The sequence below is a fragment of the Rattus norvegicus genome, chromosome 20 (assembly GCF_036323735.1).
Source record: "Rattus norvegicus strain BN/NHsdMcwi chromosome 20, GRCr8, whole genome shotgun sequence".
NCBI classification, from domain to species: Eukaryota; Metazoa; Chordata; class Mammalia; order Rodentia; family Muridae; genus Rattus; species Rattus norvegicus.
The window spans coordinates 14481050-14504866 of NC_086038.1; the positions used below are offsets into that span (position 1 = coordinate 14481050).

At 39.1% G+C, this 23817-nt stretch overlaps 1 protein-coding gene across 6 annotated transcripts in view; it reads right to left on the reverse strand.

Moving 5' to 3' along the window:
• The window catches only part of Pcdh15 (protocadherin related 15), a 1498824-nt gene that overhangs the window by 484667 nt on the left and 990340 nt on the right, over nt 1-23817 (reverse strand). For all 6 annotated transcript variants that reach the window (XM_063279549.1, XM_063279551.1, XM_063279550.1 and 3 more), the window contains one exon: nt 3554-3714. In XM_063279549.1, the coding sequence (XP_063135619.1) occupies nt 3554-3714 (161 nt within the window). The remainder of the gene's footprint in view (nt 1-3553; nt 3715-23817) is intronic.

The following is a 23817-nucleotide window of genomic DNA, read 5'->3' on the forward strand; positions in this document are numbered from 1 at the left end:
GGGGGAGGGCAGCAATGGGGGGAGGGTTGGGAGGGGAACACCCATAAGGAATGGGAGGGGGGAGGGGGATTTTTGCCTGGATACCGGGAAAGGGAATAACACTCGAAATGTATATAAGAAATACTCAAGTTAAAAAAAAAAAGAATAAAACAAAAAAAAATGTGCTATGGATCTCAACAGACAATGCCAAAAAGAGGAAATAAAAATTATTGAGGAATATCTGAAAGATATTCTGATATTTTTAACAATTAGAAAAGTGTACACAATTATTATTTCATGTTATAATACTCAAACTGTCTCCAAACAACAAAAGAACTGATAATAAATGCTTGTGAGAGTACAGGGAAAGAAGATCTTTATTAACTGACGGTGGAATTTCATACTCCTCCCACTAATACAGAAATCAGTGTGGTGATTCTTAATAACCTAAAGATAGGTTTACGGTATGGCCCATTCTTCACATTGTTTATAAAGGACTCAACATCTTAGTACAGACAAACTATTCAATTCATAGTGACCGGAAAATTAAAATCTAGATGCCCTTGACTGATGAACAGATAATGAAACTGTGGCACATATACACAATCAAATCGTATTAAATGTAAAATAATTTAAAAACACGAAATTTGCAGGTAAATGGATGAAAGTGGAAAATATTAAATAGTAAAGTGTAAACTAGACCAGGAAAGATGAAGGTTACATGTCTTCTCTTACACATGGATTGTAGTTCTGAATCCTTAGATGTGAATCTGTGATATGAAGTTATCTCAGAAGCCAGGAAAGTAGAAAGGGAACCTTGAAGAGAGAGAAGAAGATGCTCTGGGAGTGGGTATATAGTAGGAAGCAGGGACTATGAGGGCAGAAAGGAAGACAATGGGAAAGGAGTTTAATAGGGATGAGCAAGGGGAGAGGGAGAGGGAGAGGGAGAGGGAGAGGAAGGAGAGGGAGAAGGAGGGAGGAAGGGAGAGAGAGAGAGAGAGAGAGAGAGAGAGAGAGAGAGAGAGATCATATTAAAGATGTTTGAAAATTCCATAGGGATGCATATCAGTATATAGCTAAGAGTAGAATAGGAGCCCTGATTTATTTCACTAAGTTCCTAGCAGGAGTGATTTGTGGATGACTGCACACGAGTGGCTGTGTGGTAAGACTGTAGATAGAAAGACTTTCACTGTAAAATTCATGATGTCTTTGTTTTTAATAGCTTAATAATTTTCCATTGAGGAGAAGTCCCGCATTTTCTTTATCCATTCTTCAGATGAGGGACATCTGGGTTGTTTCTAGTTTCTGGCTATTATGAATAAAGCTATAATGAACATAGGTGAGTCAATGTCCTTGTGGCATAGTGGGGCATCTTTTGGGTATATGCCCAGGAGTAAGTACATCTGGGTCTTGAGGTAGAACTATTCCAAGTTTTCTGAGAAAACTCCAAATTGATTTCCAAAGTGGTTGTACAAGTTTGCACTCCCACCAGCAAAGGAGGAGTGTTGCCCTTGCCCCACATCCTCACCAGCATGTGCTATCACTTGAGTTTTTGATCTTCGCTGTAGAGGGCCGCAATAACATTTGCCACCACAAGATTGCGCTGGCTCCCACTGCGCCCCACGTGGAAAGCCAGGATAGCTTTCGCCATTACAAGATGGCGCTGGCCTCCACTGCGCCAGCCGACTTCCTTTCAGGAAGTTAACTGTGTGCGCATGTGCAAGAGTGCCTTCATGCCAGGTCTTTGCCCACTCCGGGGCGTGCCTAATGAGATCATGGGTAAGCGACCAATCAGGTGTGGATGCGCCGCGCTAGGGTGTATATAAGCTGCGCCATGCGGGCGCGCAGGGCTCTCCTTAAGATTTAATAAAAGTTTTGGCTGCAGCAAGGATTCGTATGTCCCCGCGTGTTTTCTTGCTGGCGAGGTCGTGCGTGGGCCATTCTGATAGGTAGAAGACAAAATCTCAAAATCACGATTTTGCCTTTCCTTGATGACTAATGTCTTAATAATCGCTTGTTTAAGTGTTTCTCCACAGTTCAAGATTCCCTCATTGAGAATTCTGTTTAGCTCTGTACCCACTTTTTTTTTAATTGATCAAGAGTCAACCAACCTGGAGCTTTGGGGGCTCTCAGAGACTGAACAACCAACCAAAGAGCATACACAGGCTTGACCTAGGACTGCCTTTCCACACGTATGTAGCTGATGTGCAGTTGTGGCATTCATCTGGGTCCTGAACAACTGGAGGAGGATTTCTCTAAAGTTGTTGCCTGTCAGTGGAATCTGCTCTCCTAACTTGGCCATCTCAGCTGGCCTCAGTGGGTGAAGTGCCTAACCCTAAAGAAAGTTGATGTGCTAGGGTGGGAGGGTAGCGAGGTGGGAGGCTTCACTTTCTCAGAGGAGAAGGGGATGGACAGGAGAGGAGGGGATAAGGGAAGGAGGACCGAGAGGGGGTACAGCAGTCAGGAAGTGAAGTAAATAAAAGAAAGAAGAAGAAGAGGAGGAAGAGGAGGAGTAGAAGGAGGAGTAGAAGGAGGAGGAGTTGAAGGAGGAAGAAGGAGAAGGAGAAGGAGAAGGAGAAGGAGAAGAAGGAGGAGGAGGAGGAGGAGGAGGAGGAGGAGGAGGAGGAGGAGGAGAAGAGAGACTTTCACTGTGATACATATATACACACAGCCCTAAAATCAGTGCTGCAGGAAAGGGGTTAATTCCCAAGTGCCTAAGAGCCAAATATCATAAAGCAAATAGTGAACTGAGTGAAAGACAAGCAGAGCTGTTACAGACTGCCCGTGGGATCCATGCAGGATGAAGGAGTCATACACTCAGTATCCTAATGGGAGGTGGGTCATGAAGCTACAAAGCAATACCCATTAACCCTGCTTTCATTTTACAGCCCAGAAGGCTTGGTACTGTGCTCTGAGGTGGGAACACTGCTTTGCACACCCCTCCCTTCTTAGTCCCCAAGAAAGATGGGGATGTGTGTGGTTGAGGTGGGACATGGGTCTTTTCAATACTTTGTCAGCCTTTTCAGAAATGATACACTGGACAGCTTTGGTGACTTAACTGTTCTGTAGGAAATGGATCTGTCACACGATGATTGGACAAGGATGTTGTCAGGGAGTCTGGCTCCTTTGCTTTTTATCAGCCTCATAAGCATCATGATCAGTCTCCCTCCTTCCAATTCTAACATGCTAGCAGCTAAATGAGAGGGTTCACACCAGCCTCTACCCACCCCACAGCCAAAACCCAAATAGCACCTTCAGTTTTAATTGTGGGAAAATAATGGGCTTCTGCGCGATGGTCCTATTCGCTCAAAGACATCACTTCTTTATTCTTTGTAGTCTATTTACTTGCCCAGCACTGGGACAGAATTTCAGAGCATCAAATTGATTCCCTCAGACACAGATGCCTCCTTCCTTTATCAGTCTTATTCCAAGAGATATATTTTCTTCTGTTGCTATGTTTAGTACATAAAACCCAATTGTGCCGGTAAATTTTAATATCATAGAGATATCCATACAGACATTTAAATTATACTAAAGCCACAGCACAAGGTCAGAGAAAAACAAAGCTACTGACGTCTCTATCCAGAACTCTTCCGGTACTGTTGAGGAAAAGCATCTGCTTAACGGGGTCCAGTAACACCCAGTAGTCCACGTTGTCCTTTAAAGAGAGCTCTATGGTGGGGTCTGGTCCTCCGGCAGTCCCCTTAATCAACATGTTGTCCACCAGAATTGTACCTGCAAACCAAACACAGCTATTGGTAACCGTGCACTAGTCCAATGCATTCTTTAGCAAGGATTATTTTCTTAGACCCAGGCTGGATCAAGCATCTGCCAAGTCATATCACATTCAATATCATACTGAGCTGCACAAAGTTATTTTTCTTGTCCTCCCAAAGCCACAAATATCTACCTTCGCCGTGCTATTTGTCAGTGGTATTTTGGGAAGATGTAGGCTGGGGAGCAAAGATTTGGACACTTGAAAAACACTACCCTGTTTCTCTTTGGCAGTACCGAACCTCCCCCACCCTCTGTCCATTGCTTCTCTCAGGATTGATCGCTGAATACTTTTCATCCTGAACAAAGGAAACGACTGTAACAGCAGAGCAGGAGACCAAATCTACTCACTCAGTGAGACTTCTGATATGAAAAAAGAGATTTTGAAAATGAAAGAGAGGAGCTAGGGGGTGTTAAGTAAAGAGGCAGCGAGATTCCCCACAGCGAGAAGTGCATCCTGTCCTCGCATGTCAGAGTAAATTTATAAAAGACAAATCTTAATGCAACCACCAAGATACACAGCAGTAGCTGCTCATCTCTAAGGCACAGGGCACTCAACTGGACCGACAAACTATTCAGATTTTTCATTTTAAAACTTCTCTCTCTTCCTCTCTCTCTTCCTCCCTCCCTCTTTTCCTCCCCCTCCAACCCTTCCTCCTTCCCTCTCTCCATTCCTCCCTCTCTCTCTCTCCCTGTCTCCCCACTCTTCTGTTCTTCCTCCTCTTCCTCCTTCTAGTAGTTCTTGAGCAAATGTTGAAAAGAGAGCACGTCTCTAACATTTCTTCCCTGCAAAAGATTCCGTGTGTTTTGCAAGTTGCAAGGGAACAGCAGTGATGCAGCTTAAACTTGTTTTTCCCCACCAGGAAAAACTATCTTCCTGCCAATCAAGGGTGGAGAGTGGCTTAGAGTAATCACTTTCTGATACATCATATTGCATGAACAGTGTACAGAAGAACCATGGCTACAGAAATAAAGACGAGCCCTTCTAAACCCTTGAAGAAAATGGAAATATTTAGGTAATGTCTTGCCTTAAGACAGGAAAGCAGATCATAGAATATCCACAAATATGAAACTAGGCTTAAAAAATAAAATGTCAAATTTATCTACCATATTTTGGTAAGGCAGGAAATTGGCCTAAATCTTATACTATTACACTGTTCCAAAAAAATAAGATCACACCATTATTTGATTTCCCCCTGTAACTTAATAACGTTAAGGTAGGATTTACAATATTTTCCTAACAATATCCTATTGATATGTTCTAACTGCCTAGGACATTTTGAAAGGAACTATTTTTCTTTGGAAGTGAGCCTGTTATATTGATAGTCATATTCTTCACATGCTCCTGAATTCTAGATAAATCTTCTTTTACTCTGCGGAATGATGAAAATCACTGGACAGGAATTTCTACCCCCAAACCATATGTTTATCTCTGAAGCACAATTGTGTTTCTATATCAGCACATTGGCAAGAACGGGAAGAATCCCAATAGAAGCTCTCCCCCTACTTAAGGTTGTAGTGATGTCAGCACAAAGAATGAGAGCCATGCCTTTCAGCCTTGAGTACTACAGTGTGTGCTCCTGCTTGGAAAAGTATGTGTTGAGGGTCTTTTGTCTTTAAACAGATATATTTAATTGTGTTTTTAAATCCATATTTTTTTCAGAAACTAAATGTTTTCAACCATTCTTAAGAGGACAGAAAGCTTGCTAACAGACAATGAATTTATGAGAAAAAAATCTTGAGAAGAGCATCAGACTCTTTTCTTTTTGTCTTTATTCGTGCCATATCAGGGTTGGGCAATGATTTTTTTGTTAACTTCTTTTTTATATATAGCATTATTTTTCTTTTATTGAAAATTGATTTTTCATACAAAATATTGTGAATATGGTTTCCCTTCTCCCCATCTCCCCCCAGACCCTCCCAACTTCTCCTCTCATTCAAACTCCCAACCTTTTGATCTTTCTCCTTAGAAAACAAGCAGGCATCTGAAAACAATAACAAAATTAAATAAAACAAAAACAAACAAAATTCAACAGGAAAATACAAACAATCAAAAGGGAAAAATGCCAAAGAGAAATCACAAGAAACACATATAAACCAAGAGATACACATGTCCACACACCCAGGAACTCCATGAAAACACAAATTGGAAACCATAATATATATCCCAATGACCTGTAAGGTAAGTAGTAGTGATGATGATGATGATGATGATGATGATGATGATGATGATGATGATGATAATGGTGATGATGATGAAGAATAAGAAGATGATGATGATAAAGCCCTTTCAAAGCATTATGAAACAAAGAACCTTCAAAAATGGCATTGAGTTCAATTTGTGTTGACCATCTACTATTCGTCATGGGTCCTGCTTTTAAGAGTCTTTTGAATACCCAGTGAGATCCCATTGAAGAAGACTAATTTTTCTTTTGCGAGTGGTGATCATATGGAGATATTTTCTAGGGTTAGGGATGAGCTAGTATATCTCCATGTCCCCTTTCATCACTGCAACCCCAATGGAGTCAGAACCGTACAAGCTATGTGCATGCTGCACAGTCCCTCCGAGTTCATGTGTGCATCAGCTCTGATGTATCTAGGTCTTATATCCTTAGTGTCCTCCACTCCCTGTGGCTCTCACACTCTTTCCTTCTCCTCACCTTCGAGGTTCACTGACCTCTGAGGGAAATTCTTTGATAAAGATATCCCATTTTAGATGGAGTGCTCCAAGATCTAGCACTCTCAGCACACTGTCCAGCTGAGGGGGCTCTGTATTTGTTCCCATCTACTACAGGAGGAAGCTTCTCTGATGATGGCTGGGCGAGTGTTCGGAGACTTTTATTAGGAGTCATTTAATTGCTATGCTACTTTAGAAAAACTATAGTGTTTGGCTTTTCTCTAGGTCCCTGCCCTATCTGGTCTCAGGTTCATGGCTACCCAAGAGATATTTGGTATGATCTCCATTTCGTGGCATGGAAATTAAATCCAATAAGATATTGGTTGGTTAGTACCACAGGCTTTGCTCCATTATTTTATCACCCAATCTTGCAGGCAGGTCTCCACTGTAGAGAATGGGTTTGTAGCTTTGTCCTATGGTAGCATTAAGAGTACCTTCTTGTACAACAAGCTGCAAGGGTGGAGGCTCTAGGTAGACACCAGCTTAACGTCTCCCTGTCCAATAAATCATAGAGGTTTTGTCTTCAGCAACAGGGCCTTACCGTCTGTTTGTGGAGAGAAACCAATGGCTTGGCAATAGCCTGAATTGCTGGGGACACCAATGACGCACCTTTAACCAAGAACTCAATAGAAATAACTCATTTCAGAACTGGAGGCTTCATTTGATGATGAGAGATGTTCACTTGGCACTCCGTCTACCCTTATTACTCAGGGATTCCATTTAGATCACATTCAATTCTGTCTATAGCTTAGGAAGGTTCTATTGTTTTAGGTTTCCATAGGGCTCCTTAAAGACATCATAGTTTTACCTGTTCCTCCCCATATTCCTTCCCGAGTTCCACTCTGGGTTATTATTACATACTATGTACTTCTTTCCTGCTACTACCTATATTATTACCTACTATGCCTTTCTTTCAATCTCACTAATATGTACTTGTTTATACTGTTATGATACCTCAAAACTAATATAAGTTAAATTTAGAATTTGGAAACTTTCAGTGAATAAATAACATTTTCTTGCTATTACTCTTTAATTTTTAGGGCAGCGCCTTACTCTTTACCCTAGAATGGCTCCAAATTCATGATTTACTTATTTCGGTTTCCTCCATTTTGGGATTGCAGGTGTGTGTCACCACATGAGGTTCAGAAATAGCTTGAAATATGACTCCTCTCTGTTCTAGGTGTGGTGACTATTAGCGTGTTACCAGGAATAGGTAGTATAGAGTCAACAATGTACACTCTACTAGCGCTAAGCTGAAGCTCGAGAAAATTTCATTTCCTGTTACATAGGCTATGTATACATAGCTAAAATTTTGTAACTTGAAAACACACACTCAGAGTGCACAAAGCCTAAGTCCACTGGACAGTAACTTATAAACCAATACAACACCCTCACTCTATACCTGTTCTCTCAAAAAAAGTAAGTCTTGTCAAGAAAAGAGACAAGTCTCCTGTCAAGAAAGTGGCTCAAGGATAAGAACTTTGGTTATTTTTATGTTACTAACTCTATTTGGAAGCAAAGCACCTAAATCTAAAGCAAGATAATTCTCACAGAAGTCTGACAAACCATGTTATTGTTCATGTCCCAAAGCAAAAGCTTTGATGTTTGGTTAACCTTAAGTATCATGACCTGTCAAGACTTGATATAGGCTAAAAGAGTCTGAATTGGAAGTTACAGGGCAGGAGGGAATGCTCAGAGTACAAAATAATGTAAAGGATTGATGTCTGCAGTGGTCCATTTTCCTCCACTTCAGTCCCACTAACAGGCAACCAACCCACTTTCTTACCACAAATATTTCTGAGTTCTCTCATCAAATTTCAAATTATATTTAATGTTAGGAAAATGTGTTCAATAAAGTTATATTATATGTTAGCTTTTTATATAATATATTTACTCTTCACTAGAGTATTTGATTAAACTAAGAATCACACATACCCTGTCCCCTCGGCAATCCATCTTCCAATCCACACTCCCTGTAATCCCTGTTCTATGTGCAATCTCAGAGGCCTGCTGTCATCAAGGACTACGAACTCAACCTGTAGTCCCAGAGGCCTGTTGTTATCAGGGACTACCAAGTCAGCCAACGCCAGGAACAATCAAATGGCTAAAGGCCAACATGAAAACACAATTGACAAAAGCCAGGGCAATAAGGCACCACAAGAACCCAGATCTCCTACTATAGCAAGCCTTGTATGACCTAACACACCTATGCACAAGAAAATGACTGTAAATCTAAACTTATGAGGATGGTAGAGGCCTTAAAAGGGGGAAATGAATAAATCCCATAAGGAAATACAGGAAAATACAATTAGTTAGATAAAGGCTTTTAAATAGGAAGTGAGTAAATATAAAGAAATATAGGAAAATATAATCAAACAGGAAAAAGAAATAAAAATGGTGAAGGACACTTGATACTAATCACAGGAAAAATCCACCAAGATGATACCACAGTTCTGAATATCCATGCATCAAATGCAAGGGCACCCACATTGGGAAAAGAAACATTACTATAGCTTAAATCATACATCAAAGCCTATGTGTTAATAGTGGGGGACCTCAATACCCAACTCTCAACAATGGACAGGACACCACAACAAACTAAAGAGAGAAATAAAGCAACTAACACATGTTATGAACAAAATGCACCTAACAGATACATCTGTAGTACAAACATGAAAGAATATAACCGTCTCCAAAACTGACCATTTACTCAGTCACGAAGTAAACCTCAACAGATATTAGAAGATTGAAATAACTCCTTGTATCTTATCAGATCTCCATGAATTAAAAGTCGAACTTCGACAGCAACAGAAACAACAGAAAACCTGCAAACTCATGGAAACAGAACAATTCTCTACTCAATGAACGCTAGATCTAAGAAGAAATAAAGAAAGAAATGAAAGACTTTCTAGAATTCAAGGAAATGAAGGCATAACATACCCCAAATTATGGGACACAATGGAAATATTGCTAAGAGGAAAGTTCATAGCACTAAGTGCCCCCATAAAGAAATGGGAGATATCTCATTCTAGCAACTTAACCGTACATCTGAAAGCTCTAGAACAAAAAGAAGCAAACACAAACAAGAAGAGTAGACAGCAGGAAGTAATCAAAATCAGGGTTGAAATCAATTCTAGAAACAAAGAGAACAATACAAAGAATAAATGAAACCAAGAGCTGGTCCTTTGAGAAAAATCAACAAAATAGACTAATCCTTAGTCCAAAAGTTAGTAAAAGGGAGAGAGAGAATATCAAAATTTACAAAATCAGAAATGAAAGGGAGACATAACAACAAGTACAGAGAAAATTAAAGGAATCAGTAGATCTTATTTCAAAGGCCGCTTCTCTGCCAAATTGGAAAATATCAATGAAATGAACAATTTTCTGGATAGATTCTACCTTTTAAAGTTAGATTAAGATCAGGTAAACCTCTAAATAGTCCTGTAACTCCTATGGAAATAGAATCAGTCTTTAAAAGTCTCACAACCGAAACAAACAACAAAAAAGCCCAGGACCAAATGGTTTTAGTCCAGAATTCTATTAGACTTTAAAAGCAGTGTTAATGCCAATACTCAAATTATCCCACAAAATACAAACAGAAGGAACATTGCCAAACTCATTCTATAAGGCCTCAGTTACCCTGATAAATAAATGACACAAAGATTCAACAAAGAAAGAGAATTTCAGAACAATTTCCTTTATGAATATTAGGAAAAAATAATAAAATACTCGCAAACCAAATCCAGGAACACATCAAAAACATCACCCACCATGATAAAGTAGGCTTTATCCCTGGGATGCAGGGTGCTTTAATATGTGAAAATCCATCGATGTAAACCACCATATAGACAAACTGAAAGAAAAATAAAACTACATGATTATTTCATTAGCTACTGAAAAGGCTTTGATAAAATCCAACACTTCTTTGTGTTAAAAGTTCAGGAGAGGTCAGGAAACCACAGCACATACCTCAACATAATAAAGGCAATACACAACAAGTCAATAGCCAGCATAAAATTAAATGGAGAGAAACTTAAAGCAATTACACTAAAACAAGGGAAGGTTTTAGTGGCAAGGATGTATATTCTCTCCCTTCGTATCTCTTACTATAGTACTTGATGTTCTAGACAGAACAGTAAGACAACTGAAGGAGATCAATAGGATACCAACTGGAAAGAAGTCAAAGACTTGCTATTCACAGATGATATGATAGCAGGTATAAGTGACCCAAAATTCTACCAGAGGATATCTACAGATGATAAACATCTTCAGCAAAGTGGCTGTATACAAAATAAATAAATAAATAAATAAATAAATAAATAAATAATAAATAAATGAATAAATAAATAAATAAATAAATAAATAAATAAATAAATCAGTAGACCTCCTGTATACAAACAAGAGCAAGAAATCAGGGAAACAACACCCTTTGCAACAGCCACAGCTTCCTGAACAGAATACCCATAGTTCAGGCACTAAGATCAACAATAAATAAACGGGACTTCAGGAAACTGAAAAGCTTTTGTAAGGCAAAGGACAGCAACAACAAGACAAAATCTCAGCCTACAGATTAAGAAAAGATCTTCACCAACCCTACATATGACAGAGGACTAATATACAAGTTATATAAAGAACTCAAGGTTCCACAGCCCTCGGGACCTAAAACCTGCCTAGAAAGAGCTGGTCTCCCAGGAGCTCTCTCACTCCTAAGCCCACAGGTGAGACCCCAATTTCCCTTTTCTAACTGTCCAAAGAGGGACCCGCCAGGAGCACACAGGAACCACAGAGCAGGATGGGACAGGATCCTTCCAGTATACATCTGGGCCCAGAGCTAAGGCTGTCCCACAGCATTCTGGAACCAAAGCCTGCCCAGAGAGAGCTTGTCTCCCAGCAGTGCTCTCACTCCCAAGATTATGGGCTTCTCACAGACCCACAAGAGGGAGTCGCTCCAGTCAGAGACATCAAGGCCAACTAACATCAGAGATAACCAGATGGCAAGAGGCGAGCACAAAAACCTAAGCAACAGAAACCAAGGCCACTTGGCATCATCAGAACCCAGTTCTCCCACCACAGCAAGTACTGGATACCCCAACACACTGGAAAATCAAGATTTACATTCTAAAACTACATCTCATGATGACAGTAGAGGATTTAAAGAAGGACATAAATAACTCCTTTGAGGAAATAGAGGAGAACACAGGTAAACAAGTAGAAGCTCTTAAAGAGCAAACACAGAAATCCCTTAAAGAAGTGCAGGAAAAAGACAACAAAACAGGTGAAGGAATTGAACCAAATCATTGAGGATCTGAAAATAGAAATAGAAATGATAAAGAAATCATAAAGGGAGACAAACCTGGAGATAGAAAACCTAGGAAAGAGTTCAGGAGTCATAGATGGAAGCCTCACCAACAGAATAGAAAAGATTGAAGAGAGAATCTCAGAGGCAGATGATACCATAGAAAACATTGACACAATAATCAAAGATAATGTAAAAAAACAAAAAGTCCCTAACCAAAAATATCCAGGAAATCCAGGACACAGTGAGAAGACCAAACCTAAGGATAATAGGTATAGAAGAGAGTGAAGACTCCCAGCTCAAAGGACCAGTAAATATCTTCAACAAAATCATAGAAGAAAACTTCCCTAACCTAAAGAAAGAGATGCCCACGAACATCCAAGAAGCCTACAGAACTCCAAATAGATTGGACCAGAAGAGAAATTCCTCCTGTCACATAACAGTCAAAAGATAAAATGCACAAAACAAAGAATATTAAAATCAGTAAGGGCAAGTAACACACAAAGGCAGACCTATCAGAATTTCACCAGACATCTCACCAGAGACTGTGAAAGCCAGAAGATCCTGGGCAGATGTCAAACAGACCATAGAAGAACACAAATGCCAGCTAAGGTTACTATATCCAGCAAAACTCTCAATTAACATAGATGGAGAAAGCAAGATACTCCATGACAAAACCAAATTTACACAATTTCTTTCTACAAATCCAGCCCTACAAAGGAGAGTAGATGGAAAACTCCAACACAAGGAGGGAAACTACACCCTAGAAAAGGCAAGAAATTAATCTTCTTTCAACAAACCCAAAAGAAGAGAGCCACAGAAACATAATTCCAACTCTAACAACAAAAATAACAGGAAACAACAATCATTATTCCTTAATATCTCTTAACATCAATGGACTCAATTCCCCAATAAAAAGACATAGACTTATAGACTGGATACATAAACAGGACCCAGCATTTTGCTGCATACAGGAAATGCACCTCTGAGACAAAGACAGATACTACCTCAGAGTACAAGGCTGGAAAAAAATGTCCAAGCAAATGCTTTCAAGAAACAAGCTGGAGTAGCCCTTCTAATATTGAATGAAATCGACTATCAACCAAAAGTTATCAAAAAATGTAAGGAAGGACACTTCATACTCATCAAAGGAAAAATCTACCAAGATGTACTCTCAATTCTGAACATCTATGCAAGGGCACTCACCTTCATGAAAGAAACTTTACTAAAGCCCAAAGCACACATTGCACCACACACAATAATAGTTGGGAGACTTCAATACTCCACTCTCATTAATGGAAAGATCATGGAAATAGAAACTAAACAGTGAAATTAACAGAACTTATGAACCAAATGGATTTAACAGACATCTACAGAACATTTTATTGTTAAAAAAAAGAATATACCTTCTTCTCAGCAACTTATTGTACCTTAACCAAAACTGACCATATAATCAGTCACACAACAGGCCTCAACAGATACAAAAGATTGAAATAATCACACACATCCTATCTGAATCATCATGGAATATGGCTGGTCTTCAATAACAATAAAAACAACAGAAAGCACACATATACATGGAAGCTGAACAATGTCTTACTCAATGACAACTTGGTTAAGGAAGAAATAAAGAAATGAAAGACTTTTAGAATTTAGTGAAAATGGAGGCACAACACACCCAAACTTATGGGACACAATGAAAGCGGTGCTAAGAGGAAAACTCATATCTCTGAGTGCTTCCAAAAAGAAGCTGGAGAGAGCAGACACTAACAGCTTGACAGCACAACTAAAAGGTCTAGAAGAAAAGGAAGGAAATACATTCAGGCAGAATAGATGGCAGGAAATAATCAAACTCAGGGCTGAAATCAACCAAGTAGAAAGACGAAGGACTATACAAAGAATCAATAAAACCAGGAGCTAGTTCTTTGAGAAAATCAACAAGATAGATAAACCCTTAGCCAGACTAACTGGAGGGCACTGAAACAGTATCCAAATCAACAAAATCATAAATGAAAAGGGAGACATAACAACAGAAATTGAGGAAATCAAAGAAATCATTAGATTCTGTTTCAAAAGCCTATCCTCAACAAAACTGGAGAATCTGGATGAAATGGACAATTTTGTAGACAGATACCAGGTACTTAAGTTAAATCAGGACAAGATAAACCATCTAAACAGTTCCACAATCCCTAAAGGAATAGAAGCAGTCATTAAATGTCTGCCAATCAAAAAATGTCCAGGACCAGATGGGTTCAGTGCAGAATTCAATCAGATCTTCAAAGAAGACCTAATACAAATATCCTTCAAATTATTCCACAAATTAGAAACAGAGGGAGCACTACCCAATTCATTTTTTGAAGCCACAATTACACTTATACCTAAACCACACAAAGACCCTACAAAGAAAGGAAACATCAGACCAATTTCTTATGAGAGGATGTTTTTGCTGGAGCAGACATGTGGGTGGATGTTTTGCTGAGAACAGATTCATTGTGTGTTTCTGTTTCTGGAAGCAGCCTGGAAAAGGGCATGTGATGTTTTGCTAGAGCAGATGCTTGAGAGAGTATGTGATATTTAGAGAAGATATAACCTGACAGACACTGGATGATGCTGTGATGCCGTGTAGTATTGGTATACCTTATGATTTAGGAAGAAATGCACCAAAGTACTTCTGGTGGTATTCTGGTAGTTTCTTGCCGCTTCCATGGACTCAGGCTAATTTGCAGAGCCTCACATTTTTTTTTGAATTGACCTGCCATTGATGATTGATGAATGGTGTTTGTGAGTGGATTAAGCTGTTGCTACTGATTTGTGTGAACTGAACTGGTGATAATCTGACCACACAGATCAGATTTGCTCCAAAGAACTATTTCTAAGCAGGTCCACATCCTTCTTTGCTCTATCAGCCTTTCCTTTCTTCTATCTCTGGTGGGTCGTGGCCAAGAAGGGGGATGGTTAAAGCAAGTCAGAACCCTCTATAAAAGTGTGTTTTGAAAAAAAAATCTAAGCCTAGAAATGTGTCGAGCATTTTAGAAACTTCCATGTATAAAACTTGAGAAATAGCGAATTTTTTCTCAAGGTTTTTCTTTAGGAACTAATATCTACCTTGATATGTAGTCAGCAGATAATGTCTAATTTAGTTGTAAATAAAGTATTAAATAAATGTATATATCACATGCATTTTCATGTAAAAGCTATATATGTTTGATCAAGTTTCATTTATCTAATGGGAAATTTAGTCATAAAAATCTAGGACACAGGAAGAAACTTAGCATGCCTTCAAGTATAAGTATGTGTGTGTGTGTGTGTGTGTGTGTGTGTGTGTGTCTTTAGGTCTGTGTATCTCTATGTGTGCATCTCTGTGTGTGTGTCTGTGTATGTTTATATGTGTGTCTGTGTGTATCTCTGTGTGTGTGTGTCTGTGTATCTCTATGTGTGCATCTCTGTGTGTCTGTCTGTGTATGTTTATATGTGTATACATGTGTGTCTGTGTGTATGTCTCTCTCTCTCTGTGTGTCTGTGTATCTCTATGTGTGCATATATGTGTGTATCTCTGTGTGTGTGTCTGTGTATGTGGGTATATGTATACGTTTATATGTGTATATGTGCGTGTCTGTTTGTATGTCTCTCTTTCTGTGTGTGTGTGTGTGTGTGTGCGCGCGCACACGCATGTGTGTGTGTCTGTGTCTGTGTATCTCTATGTGTGCATCTCTGTGTGTGTGTCTGTGTATGTGTGTTTATGGGTATGTTTATATGTGTATAAGTGTGTGTGTGTGTGTGTGTCTGTGTGTGTGTGTGTGTGCATATGCATGTGTGTTTTGCAGGATATTTGATTGCTCTGTGACACCTCAAGATTGTTTTATTTACTGGAAAGAAAACATGTTTTTAGTTTTGCTGTGACTTAGCTCTAGTACGTACCTTTAATCCAAGAGATTTCAGCTTATTTTAAACAGGATTAGGTGAGATCAACCATAGATAAATAGGAGGAGAAAGAAACAAGTTTACAGGAAGTGAACACAGGAAAAAAACCTATAGAGTGAGAGTGAGTCAGGGGGTTAGTTTCAAAGACACATGAGAAGTAGATGGGAAGGATCTTCAGTTTGAGGAGCTTTTGAGACAGGGTAGAGAAGAACTTCCTTTGGCAGAACAAGGTCAGTTGGGTGCTTTCTCTGCTTCTCTGACCTGGGCTTTCATCCCAGCGTCTCAATCCAGAGTCTTGGTAAAATTGAACTATTGAAATTTTGTTTAAAAATCTGTATATCTCTGTGTGTATCTATGTGTGTGTGCAGGTATTCATATCGGTATATATGTCTGTATGTGTGTGAGTGTGTATCTGTGTGTGTTAGGAGGGGAAGAGGTAGGAGGAAGGGAGGAGTGAGAAAGACAGAGAAGAAAAGATTTTTTAGAACCAGCCTTTCTGGAACTACCTCTCTCTGTCCTAAGAGATAAAATCTAAGGTGACCAAACTAGGAAATAGAGATCTCACATCAGAGTCTTGTTCTCCACTCTTTAGTCTTTCTCTTCCCCTATGTTGCTACTGCCTTAGAGAAAAATGAACAGATTCTTAGATATGAAAACCTTGGAACATAGGTTTCAAGTGTCTGGAAAATCTCTACAAAATTCTTGATATAGAAATTCACTACATATCATTCATGTTCTATGATTTTCTTGACAAAAGTTTAAATGATTAAAAGGAAAATGGTTGCAAAAATGTTAAAGGATATAAAAGTGCAATTATTAATGAGCTAACCTTATGGCCAATCTCATCCCATAAACCCATGAGTATTGAGGATGGTTCAGTCCTTGAAATAAACTTGACAAAGAGGTATATGAACTTGCCCCCATGGAGCTGAGTCCACAGAATGACAGATCTGCTTCCTCTTGCTGGGATAAAGCAAAGAGTGTATAGCATAGAGCCACCCCTATGTTCAAAGGAGCTGAACTCTCTTCCAACTGGACAATCACTTCAGTACTTACTGTGAGGCCAGCCTCTTGTTTTATGCATGTGTGGTACCCTTAAGGGTGAGTAGAGCCTGTCACTTGCTTCTAACACAACAAAAGGGGGTGGGGTAGGAAAGTGATGGGAAGAGTCTTTTTATATGGCGGTATTTACAGGGGGGTGTGTTTTGTGAGCTTTGAGTGACCACCTCACTGAGTGTCTCTCTTTCCCAGGTGGCTTTCATAGAGCAGTTTAGACACACTGGAGTGCACATGGGGCCAGGAGCTGTGTGTAGCTATTAGGAACTAGAAGTAGCCTGCAGCTGATAGCAACTAAGTGACTCAACATTGTTCAGCTATAACCATGAGGCTTAAGTAGTGCCCAGTGATCTAAGTAAACTTCGAAGCGAATGCTTCCTTAACATTGTGATCTCAATGCTTCCTTCATAAGAGCTCTAGAGAATTAGTGAAGGACCTGTTTCTGCTGGGTCTGGAGCCTGACCAAAAGCATCCATGGAATTATAGATCTTTGTTATTTTAAACCACCGAGTAATGAAAACCTCATTGTGTAGTAACAGATAATATAAGCTTTAAAGGCAAAGGTCTGTGTTAAAAATCCTGACTCCAAATCATACTAGCTCTGTGATTTTTGGGCAAATTTCCCAGATTTTTATAATCAGCAATATGGCCTATTATGGTGCATAAACAATGTGAATTGAGATACATTGCAGTAATATTTTACATCTAACTGCCATGAGCACTGCATGGAAATTTAAGCATAAAAAGAAGTTATTTTTTATCCATTAAATTGTATCATGCATACTGTATTTTTTACACAGACATATGCTTGTTTCACAACTGAGATAAAAGCATGAAATTTAGGCTGAAGAGATGAACCAGCCATTAAAAATGCTCTGTAATAGAAACAAAAAAAAAAAAAACGAAAACAAACAACATCAACAAAGCAAAACAAATCAAGACAAAACAAAACAAAAAAATCCCTACTACAGTTCAGATTCCAGAATCTACCTAGCAACTGGGGTTTCTTGCATACTTTCTCTAGGTCCACGAAGGATAGAGACAGAAAGATTGCTATGGCTCGTTGGCTTCCAAACCAGCTAAAAGAACCACCAGGTTCTGCTAAAAGCATTTTCTCAAAGAATTTGAAGAGTGACAGAGGACACCTGATGATGCCATTTCTTGCCTTACAGGTGCACACCAACACACATGTGCACATACACTCACAAAGAAACATGATAAAAGATAGATTATGATAAAAAGATAGACACATACATATACATATATACATACACTATACATCATATAGACATACACATATATACATCCATATGTACATATGATGGTAGTAGAGATAATTCATGCATATAAATGCCAACAGGAAAATGGGCATCTCTATACAGAAGACTAAACAGAACCACAAAGCAGAAACAGCTTATTTTTAGTTACTGTTAAGAATGTGTCACAAGGCAAAAGCTGTTTCTTGCTGGTTCACAGGATATGTCAACAAGGTAGCAAGTAGTGGAGGCCATATTACTGAGGTCAAATGAGGCTAGGATTTGTTTACTGGATCAAGGTGAGAAGGTGCAAAGACCAAGTGATCGCCAACACCTCCAATTGCAGCCAGAAAAGTGAGAAGTCTCACACCTCCATAACACTGCAAGACTATCTTCTTCAGAGCATGAAATTGATGTAGTCTGAAATTAAAGTACTAACATTTTAAAAACTGATGATTCTCCAGTGCCATGGAGAAGTGGGATAAAGGGCAATCCTTATCCTGCCCCTGGCTTTCCTAACATGAGAAGGAACTTAGAACTTAGTGAGTCTAACCAAGAGGAAACTGAGGAAAGGAAAGGGGGAAGTTAAGAGAGGGGGGAAGGAAAGAGAGAACGTTTGGCTCATCATGCCCACATTTCTTTCCTTTTTCCTTTGTTTCAAACTATTTTGTCTTTAACCTCTCATTTCTTTTACTGAGGCTGAGGTAAAGACTAAAGAGGGACTGGATCCTCAGGGGCCATACCCATCATGCCCTCTTTCTGCCATCTCAGCATGTATACTCCTGTGATATGGTTCTCATCCTCATGTTGCTCCACAGGCAGGCTCTGTCAGGTCTGCAAGTGTGGGAAACAGTCAACTCATGGATAACTGACTTCTTTGTCTTATCAATATAGAAAAGGCAATGGAAGTGATGGGGGATTGATCTGGTGGTATGACCATATCTTTTAATGACTTGATTTCCTTCCTATAATTTTGAATTTCTGTTTGAACCCAAACTGTGTTTTTATTGTAAACAGTATGATAGGTCACATTCAGTCTTCTCCCATTTCTCTGACAGCTTCATATTTAATTTATAACATGATATACTTAGGTATTTAATACCATATGTGAATTTGTATGCAAAAAGGGAATGCAATTTTCTTTTTCTAATACCTCTTAAAGAATTATGAGATTATGGCACTAAAATTAAATCTATTTTCTCACCTCTAAATTCATTCAAAGAATCAATGAGAAGAAAATTCTTGTGACTACACTAAATGACAATTAGAAAACCTATTAAATAAAGAGGTTTTATTTCACAGGTATGTTGCCTCCAGAAACCAATCATTGGAGAACTTATTAAATAACTATTATGTCTGTATTTACTATTTGGTTTCTAACTATCCATGAATTATAAAAGTCAACTGTCATTATTCTATCACAGGAGCCATACTGGGAAAATAAATATGCTGAGGTTTGACCACTAAAGAATTTATTATTAATAATAATAAAGACCAGCAAACATTTTGCTAGGTATCACAAAAGAAGCTGAAGAAGTCAAACAAACAGAATTCGATGAATTTTTCTAACTACAAATGAAGTTAACTCTTTAAGCCAGTGTGAGTTTTTCCATATTAAATATGAACATCCCTTTAAAAACCAAATTAAATTGAATCAGTTTCTTTTAAATATTTTTATTTGGTCTCTTAGTAAGCTACAGACATGCAATTGACATCCAAATTGAAGTTGCGATGTAGGTTCTGAAAGCTTTACAGTTTTTATGATGCAAATTTTCACTTCTGGTTAACCTAACCATTAAATATCTTATTCTTTGGTATGTTCGGGTTCATGGAACAGTTTTCTTAATTTTCTGTTAAGATGATTCATTTTCACGTAGAGACAATAACTGATTTTGTACTATCTTGATTTTGTAATGGACTTTGCTCAATTATTTCTTTGCTCTAACAGTGTGAATATTTAATAAGATTTTTCTCCATACAGTATATTTTAGAAAGGAAAGTTGTTCAACTTTATAGAATACCAACAATGATATTCAACACTAATCCAATAATATTGAAAATGCCACCAGAAGGCATTTGTCTAATTTCTATAAATATATTACTACCACTATAAACAAAGCAGTAAGAACTAGAATATTCTGCTATTCCAAACACTCAACAAGAAAAAGATTTGATTAAAATACGTGTAAAGGATATGAATAGACGCTTCTCCAAGGAAGATTCTTAACAGACCAAAAAAATACCATGAAAAGTTCCTCATCTTCACACACACAAGAGAAAAATCAACGGCTGACTTAACAGTTTCAAAGGTTTAGCCTTTTACCATCATGGCGGGAAGCATGGTGGCACACAGGCAGGCATAGTGCTTGAGCAGAAACTGAGAATTCTACATCCGGATCAGCAGGCAGCGGGATGTGAATGTCACTAACGACCCACATGGATTGGTGAGCCTTTCACAGCACTGTTGAGCTCAACTTGTGGTAATGACACCGTTGCAAGAAACTCATCAAAAAATTGCTCATGAGGTTCCTATGACATTTTGCTGCTTCCATGGCCTCATCTCAGCAGGGTTAACAAGCTTGGTAGTTCCTTCAGAATTGAACTAGAGCTGCTGGTTCGAGCCTGGTCTGCAGAAAGGACTAGGTTGTAACTGCTAGTTCATGTGTGGTGTCTGCCCGCCTAGAGGACTGGTCTGCAGCTGCAGAGTTGTAGGTGGTCTTTGCTACAGAACTGAACTGCTGCCAAAGGAGATTGAGCTTGCCCCCAAAGAACTACTCTGAGCAGGTCCACTTCCCTTGTATCTTACTAACTTTTCTCTTCCGTCACCTCTGGTGGGTGGTGGGCCAGAGGAGAGATTAAATCCTTATTAAAAGTTGATTGCAAGACATTTGTGTTCATACTCTAGTGACACACTTTCTTCAACAAAGCCACACCTACTCTAACAAAGGAATACTTCTTCACCTCCTAATAGTGCCACTCACTGTTTTATTCAAGCCGCCATATGCTGATTCAAGGGAATAAGATGGAGAGCTGTAAATTAGAAGACCTAGGGTCCTTCAGCTTTGACTAGGCATGCCCATGGGTATGTATACACACATACACACACACACATACACACACACACAAACACACACACACACACACATCAATAATGAAAAAGAAAATGACACCCCATGTGAGAAGCTCAATATATGCTATTCATTTAATATAGAATTAGTTTGTCTAGATGGTAGTTCTGGAAACAGATTGCTGTTCTGAGGTAAAACAGAATGAATGTAGTTATTACCTCTGACAGTTACACCTCGAAATATTTATGATAATCAACAATATCATGTGTATGTTGTCCCTCCTTTGACTCCACATGCATGCCCTTATTAGAAGCATTGTGTGTTCTGCAGGAAAAGGTGAAAAAGTTCCTTAGAAGAGGATGCTCTGAACACATGAATTTGAATCAATAGTGAGAACTCAAATCCATATAAAATAGTATCTACCTCTGAGAAGACAATGGACTCCCTTTCATTATGAAAAAGTATAAGTCCAGGCATTTCTGATTCCTAGCTTTAATCTCAACATTCGGGAGGAAATGTCAGGTGATTCCATATGAATTCCAGGCCAGGCTGTCTACATAGCAAATTGCGGACCAGCCAAGGCTACATAGTGAGACCCTGTTTCAATCAAATAAACAACACACAAAAGAAAGAGATCATCTAAAGTGACTGGAAATGGGCAGCTAGTTGGCCCTGTGGGAATATTTTTATTTCCATGTGGCCTCTGCTGTTGCTTAGCTGAATGTTCAAGGCAGAGGTAGCCAGGTTGTCCTCAACAACACTACCTTGTTGTGACTTTACATACCAGTTATTTCTCACTGAGACACTGTCATTGACTTTTTCCAGGGTAACTTCTTAATTCCTATTGATATCAGAACACCCATTCCATCACAGTATCCCCCACTCCCTTCCCTACATCTTGGATAGTGCTATAAGCAACAGAGCTCCTCCTAGATGTTAGTTACTTCTCTTAACAACATACATGCTAAACCTTGATGTCATGCCTGGTCAGGCTGGAAGAATATGATAAGGGATGGCTTATTACACTATGCATAAATATGAATCTACTCCACATTTTAATTGCTGTGAAGCTTTCAATGTCTCTAAAGTGGCACTGCTGAGTGGTAATGTGTCTACGACTCACTCAGGATCTTGTTAGAGTGACAACTTCTGACTTTGTAAATATAACTGTGGCCTCTAGTTGATGGCTGCTACTTGTCTATTAATCTCTATTTGTAGAATTATACACTTTAGCATTTTTTATCTGAGTGTTATCCCAGATAGTGGTCTCAGTGTCATACAGAAACTTAATAGAAATGTTTATCTGTGGCTTTTTAAATATAGCACTACCCCTGAGTTAGGGCCTCAGTGACAGAGAGGCTCAGTCACCTGACTTAACAAGTCACCTACGTGATTCTGATAATCACTGAGAACCTGATTTTATATGCTGGAAAGAAGGGGATATTTTTGAACTACCTAACTGTAGGCTGCCGCCAAGAACTCAGAGCAGTAAGCCAGTTGGCTACCAGCAGACTATTAATGCCACCTTTTAGAGGGTAGCTAATACACCCCACACTTACTCCAAGTCAGTAGACTCTGGAAAAGGATTGAGCATAATAAGCAAGTTTAAAATCACAAACTGCTATATTTAGTTTTATGCTCTACCTGCCTTTATTCTAGGAGGTAACCAGGCTAGCAGCCCCAACCCAACTTCCCTCGAATCCTTGGACAAAAGACATACACACAGTTTGTTCCTTTTCAACTTGTCTTACGACACACTTGCTGGGTGTGTCTCCCACCTGGAAAGGTGTGCCCTTAATATTTTTATCTCCACTTCTCCCACCTACCCTAAACTTCGGTGGCTTATTCCATCTAGCCCCTGCCAAATATTCATGACCACCCGCCTATAGTAGTGGCCACAGGCCACAGCTCCTCCTGAAACCACACATGGCTGCTGGCTTCTTCTCCCTCCAAAGCATGGCAATAAAACTCTTCCTCTCTTTTCTTGCACCTGCCTTTCCCACCTGGATCCCAGGAGTCCTGCCTATATCTTCCACCTAGCCATTGGCCCCTGGCTTTCTTTACTGACAGATCAAGAACCAATTGGGAAACAGGACCTTAGTATCAGAACTACCACATTCAACAAGCTTGTGAGGAAATTAACAAAGTTTAGAGAGTATGGGAGCATTAATTATAGACATTATCATCCAGGTACTTGGGAGAAAAGTAGAGTCCACTTTCATGGTCAGAAAGGTTCACAAGATTTAGAGGTTCAAGTTTGACTGTATTATTTATCATCTTCTGTTTCAATGTCTCACTTGTTCCTGGTTCTGTATTTATTTATTTATTTATTTATTTATTTATTTATTTATTTGATTTTTTTTTATTGTCTTTGTTTCTAGCTCGAAAGACCAGAAACAGTTGGGGACTCATGTGACCCCAAATCTGTCAAACACTTACAGATACACAAAGAGGGCTCCTTCAAAAACTGTCCTGACACATTCAGATTCCCCAGGCATATCCTTAGTACAGGTTGTAGATGATAACATAGCATTTTGTGTTTTCTTTGTAGATCTTCTAGGGTTGTCAGAGAAAGCAAATATGAGTATAATTCCTTCTGTTGTCATGGTGATTAAATACTTTAGCCACTTGGTCTTTCAATGCTCTACACCTGCACTCCATCTCATGCTCCTGCAGGTGCTAATTTGGGTAATTGAGATGCTATGTTTGGCATGGATTAACCACATGTCATGTGGATTACCCACTGAAAAGAAAAGAACTTATCTCTGGCTTTTCAAATACACGAACAAT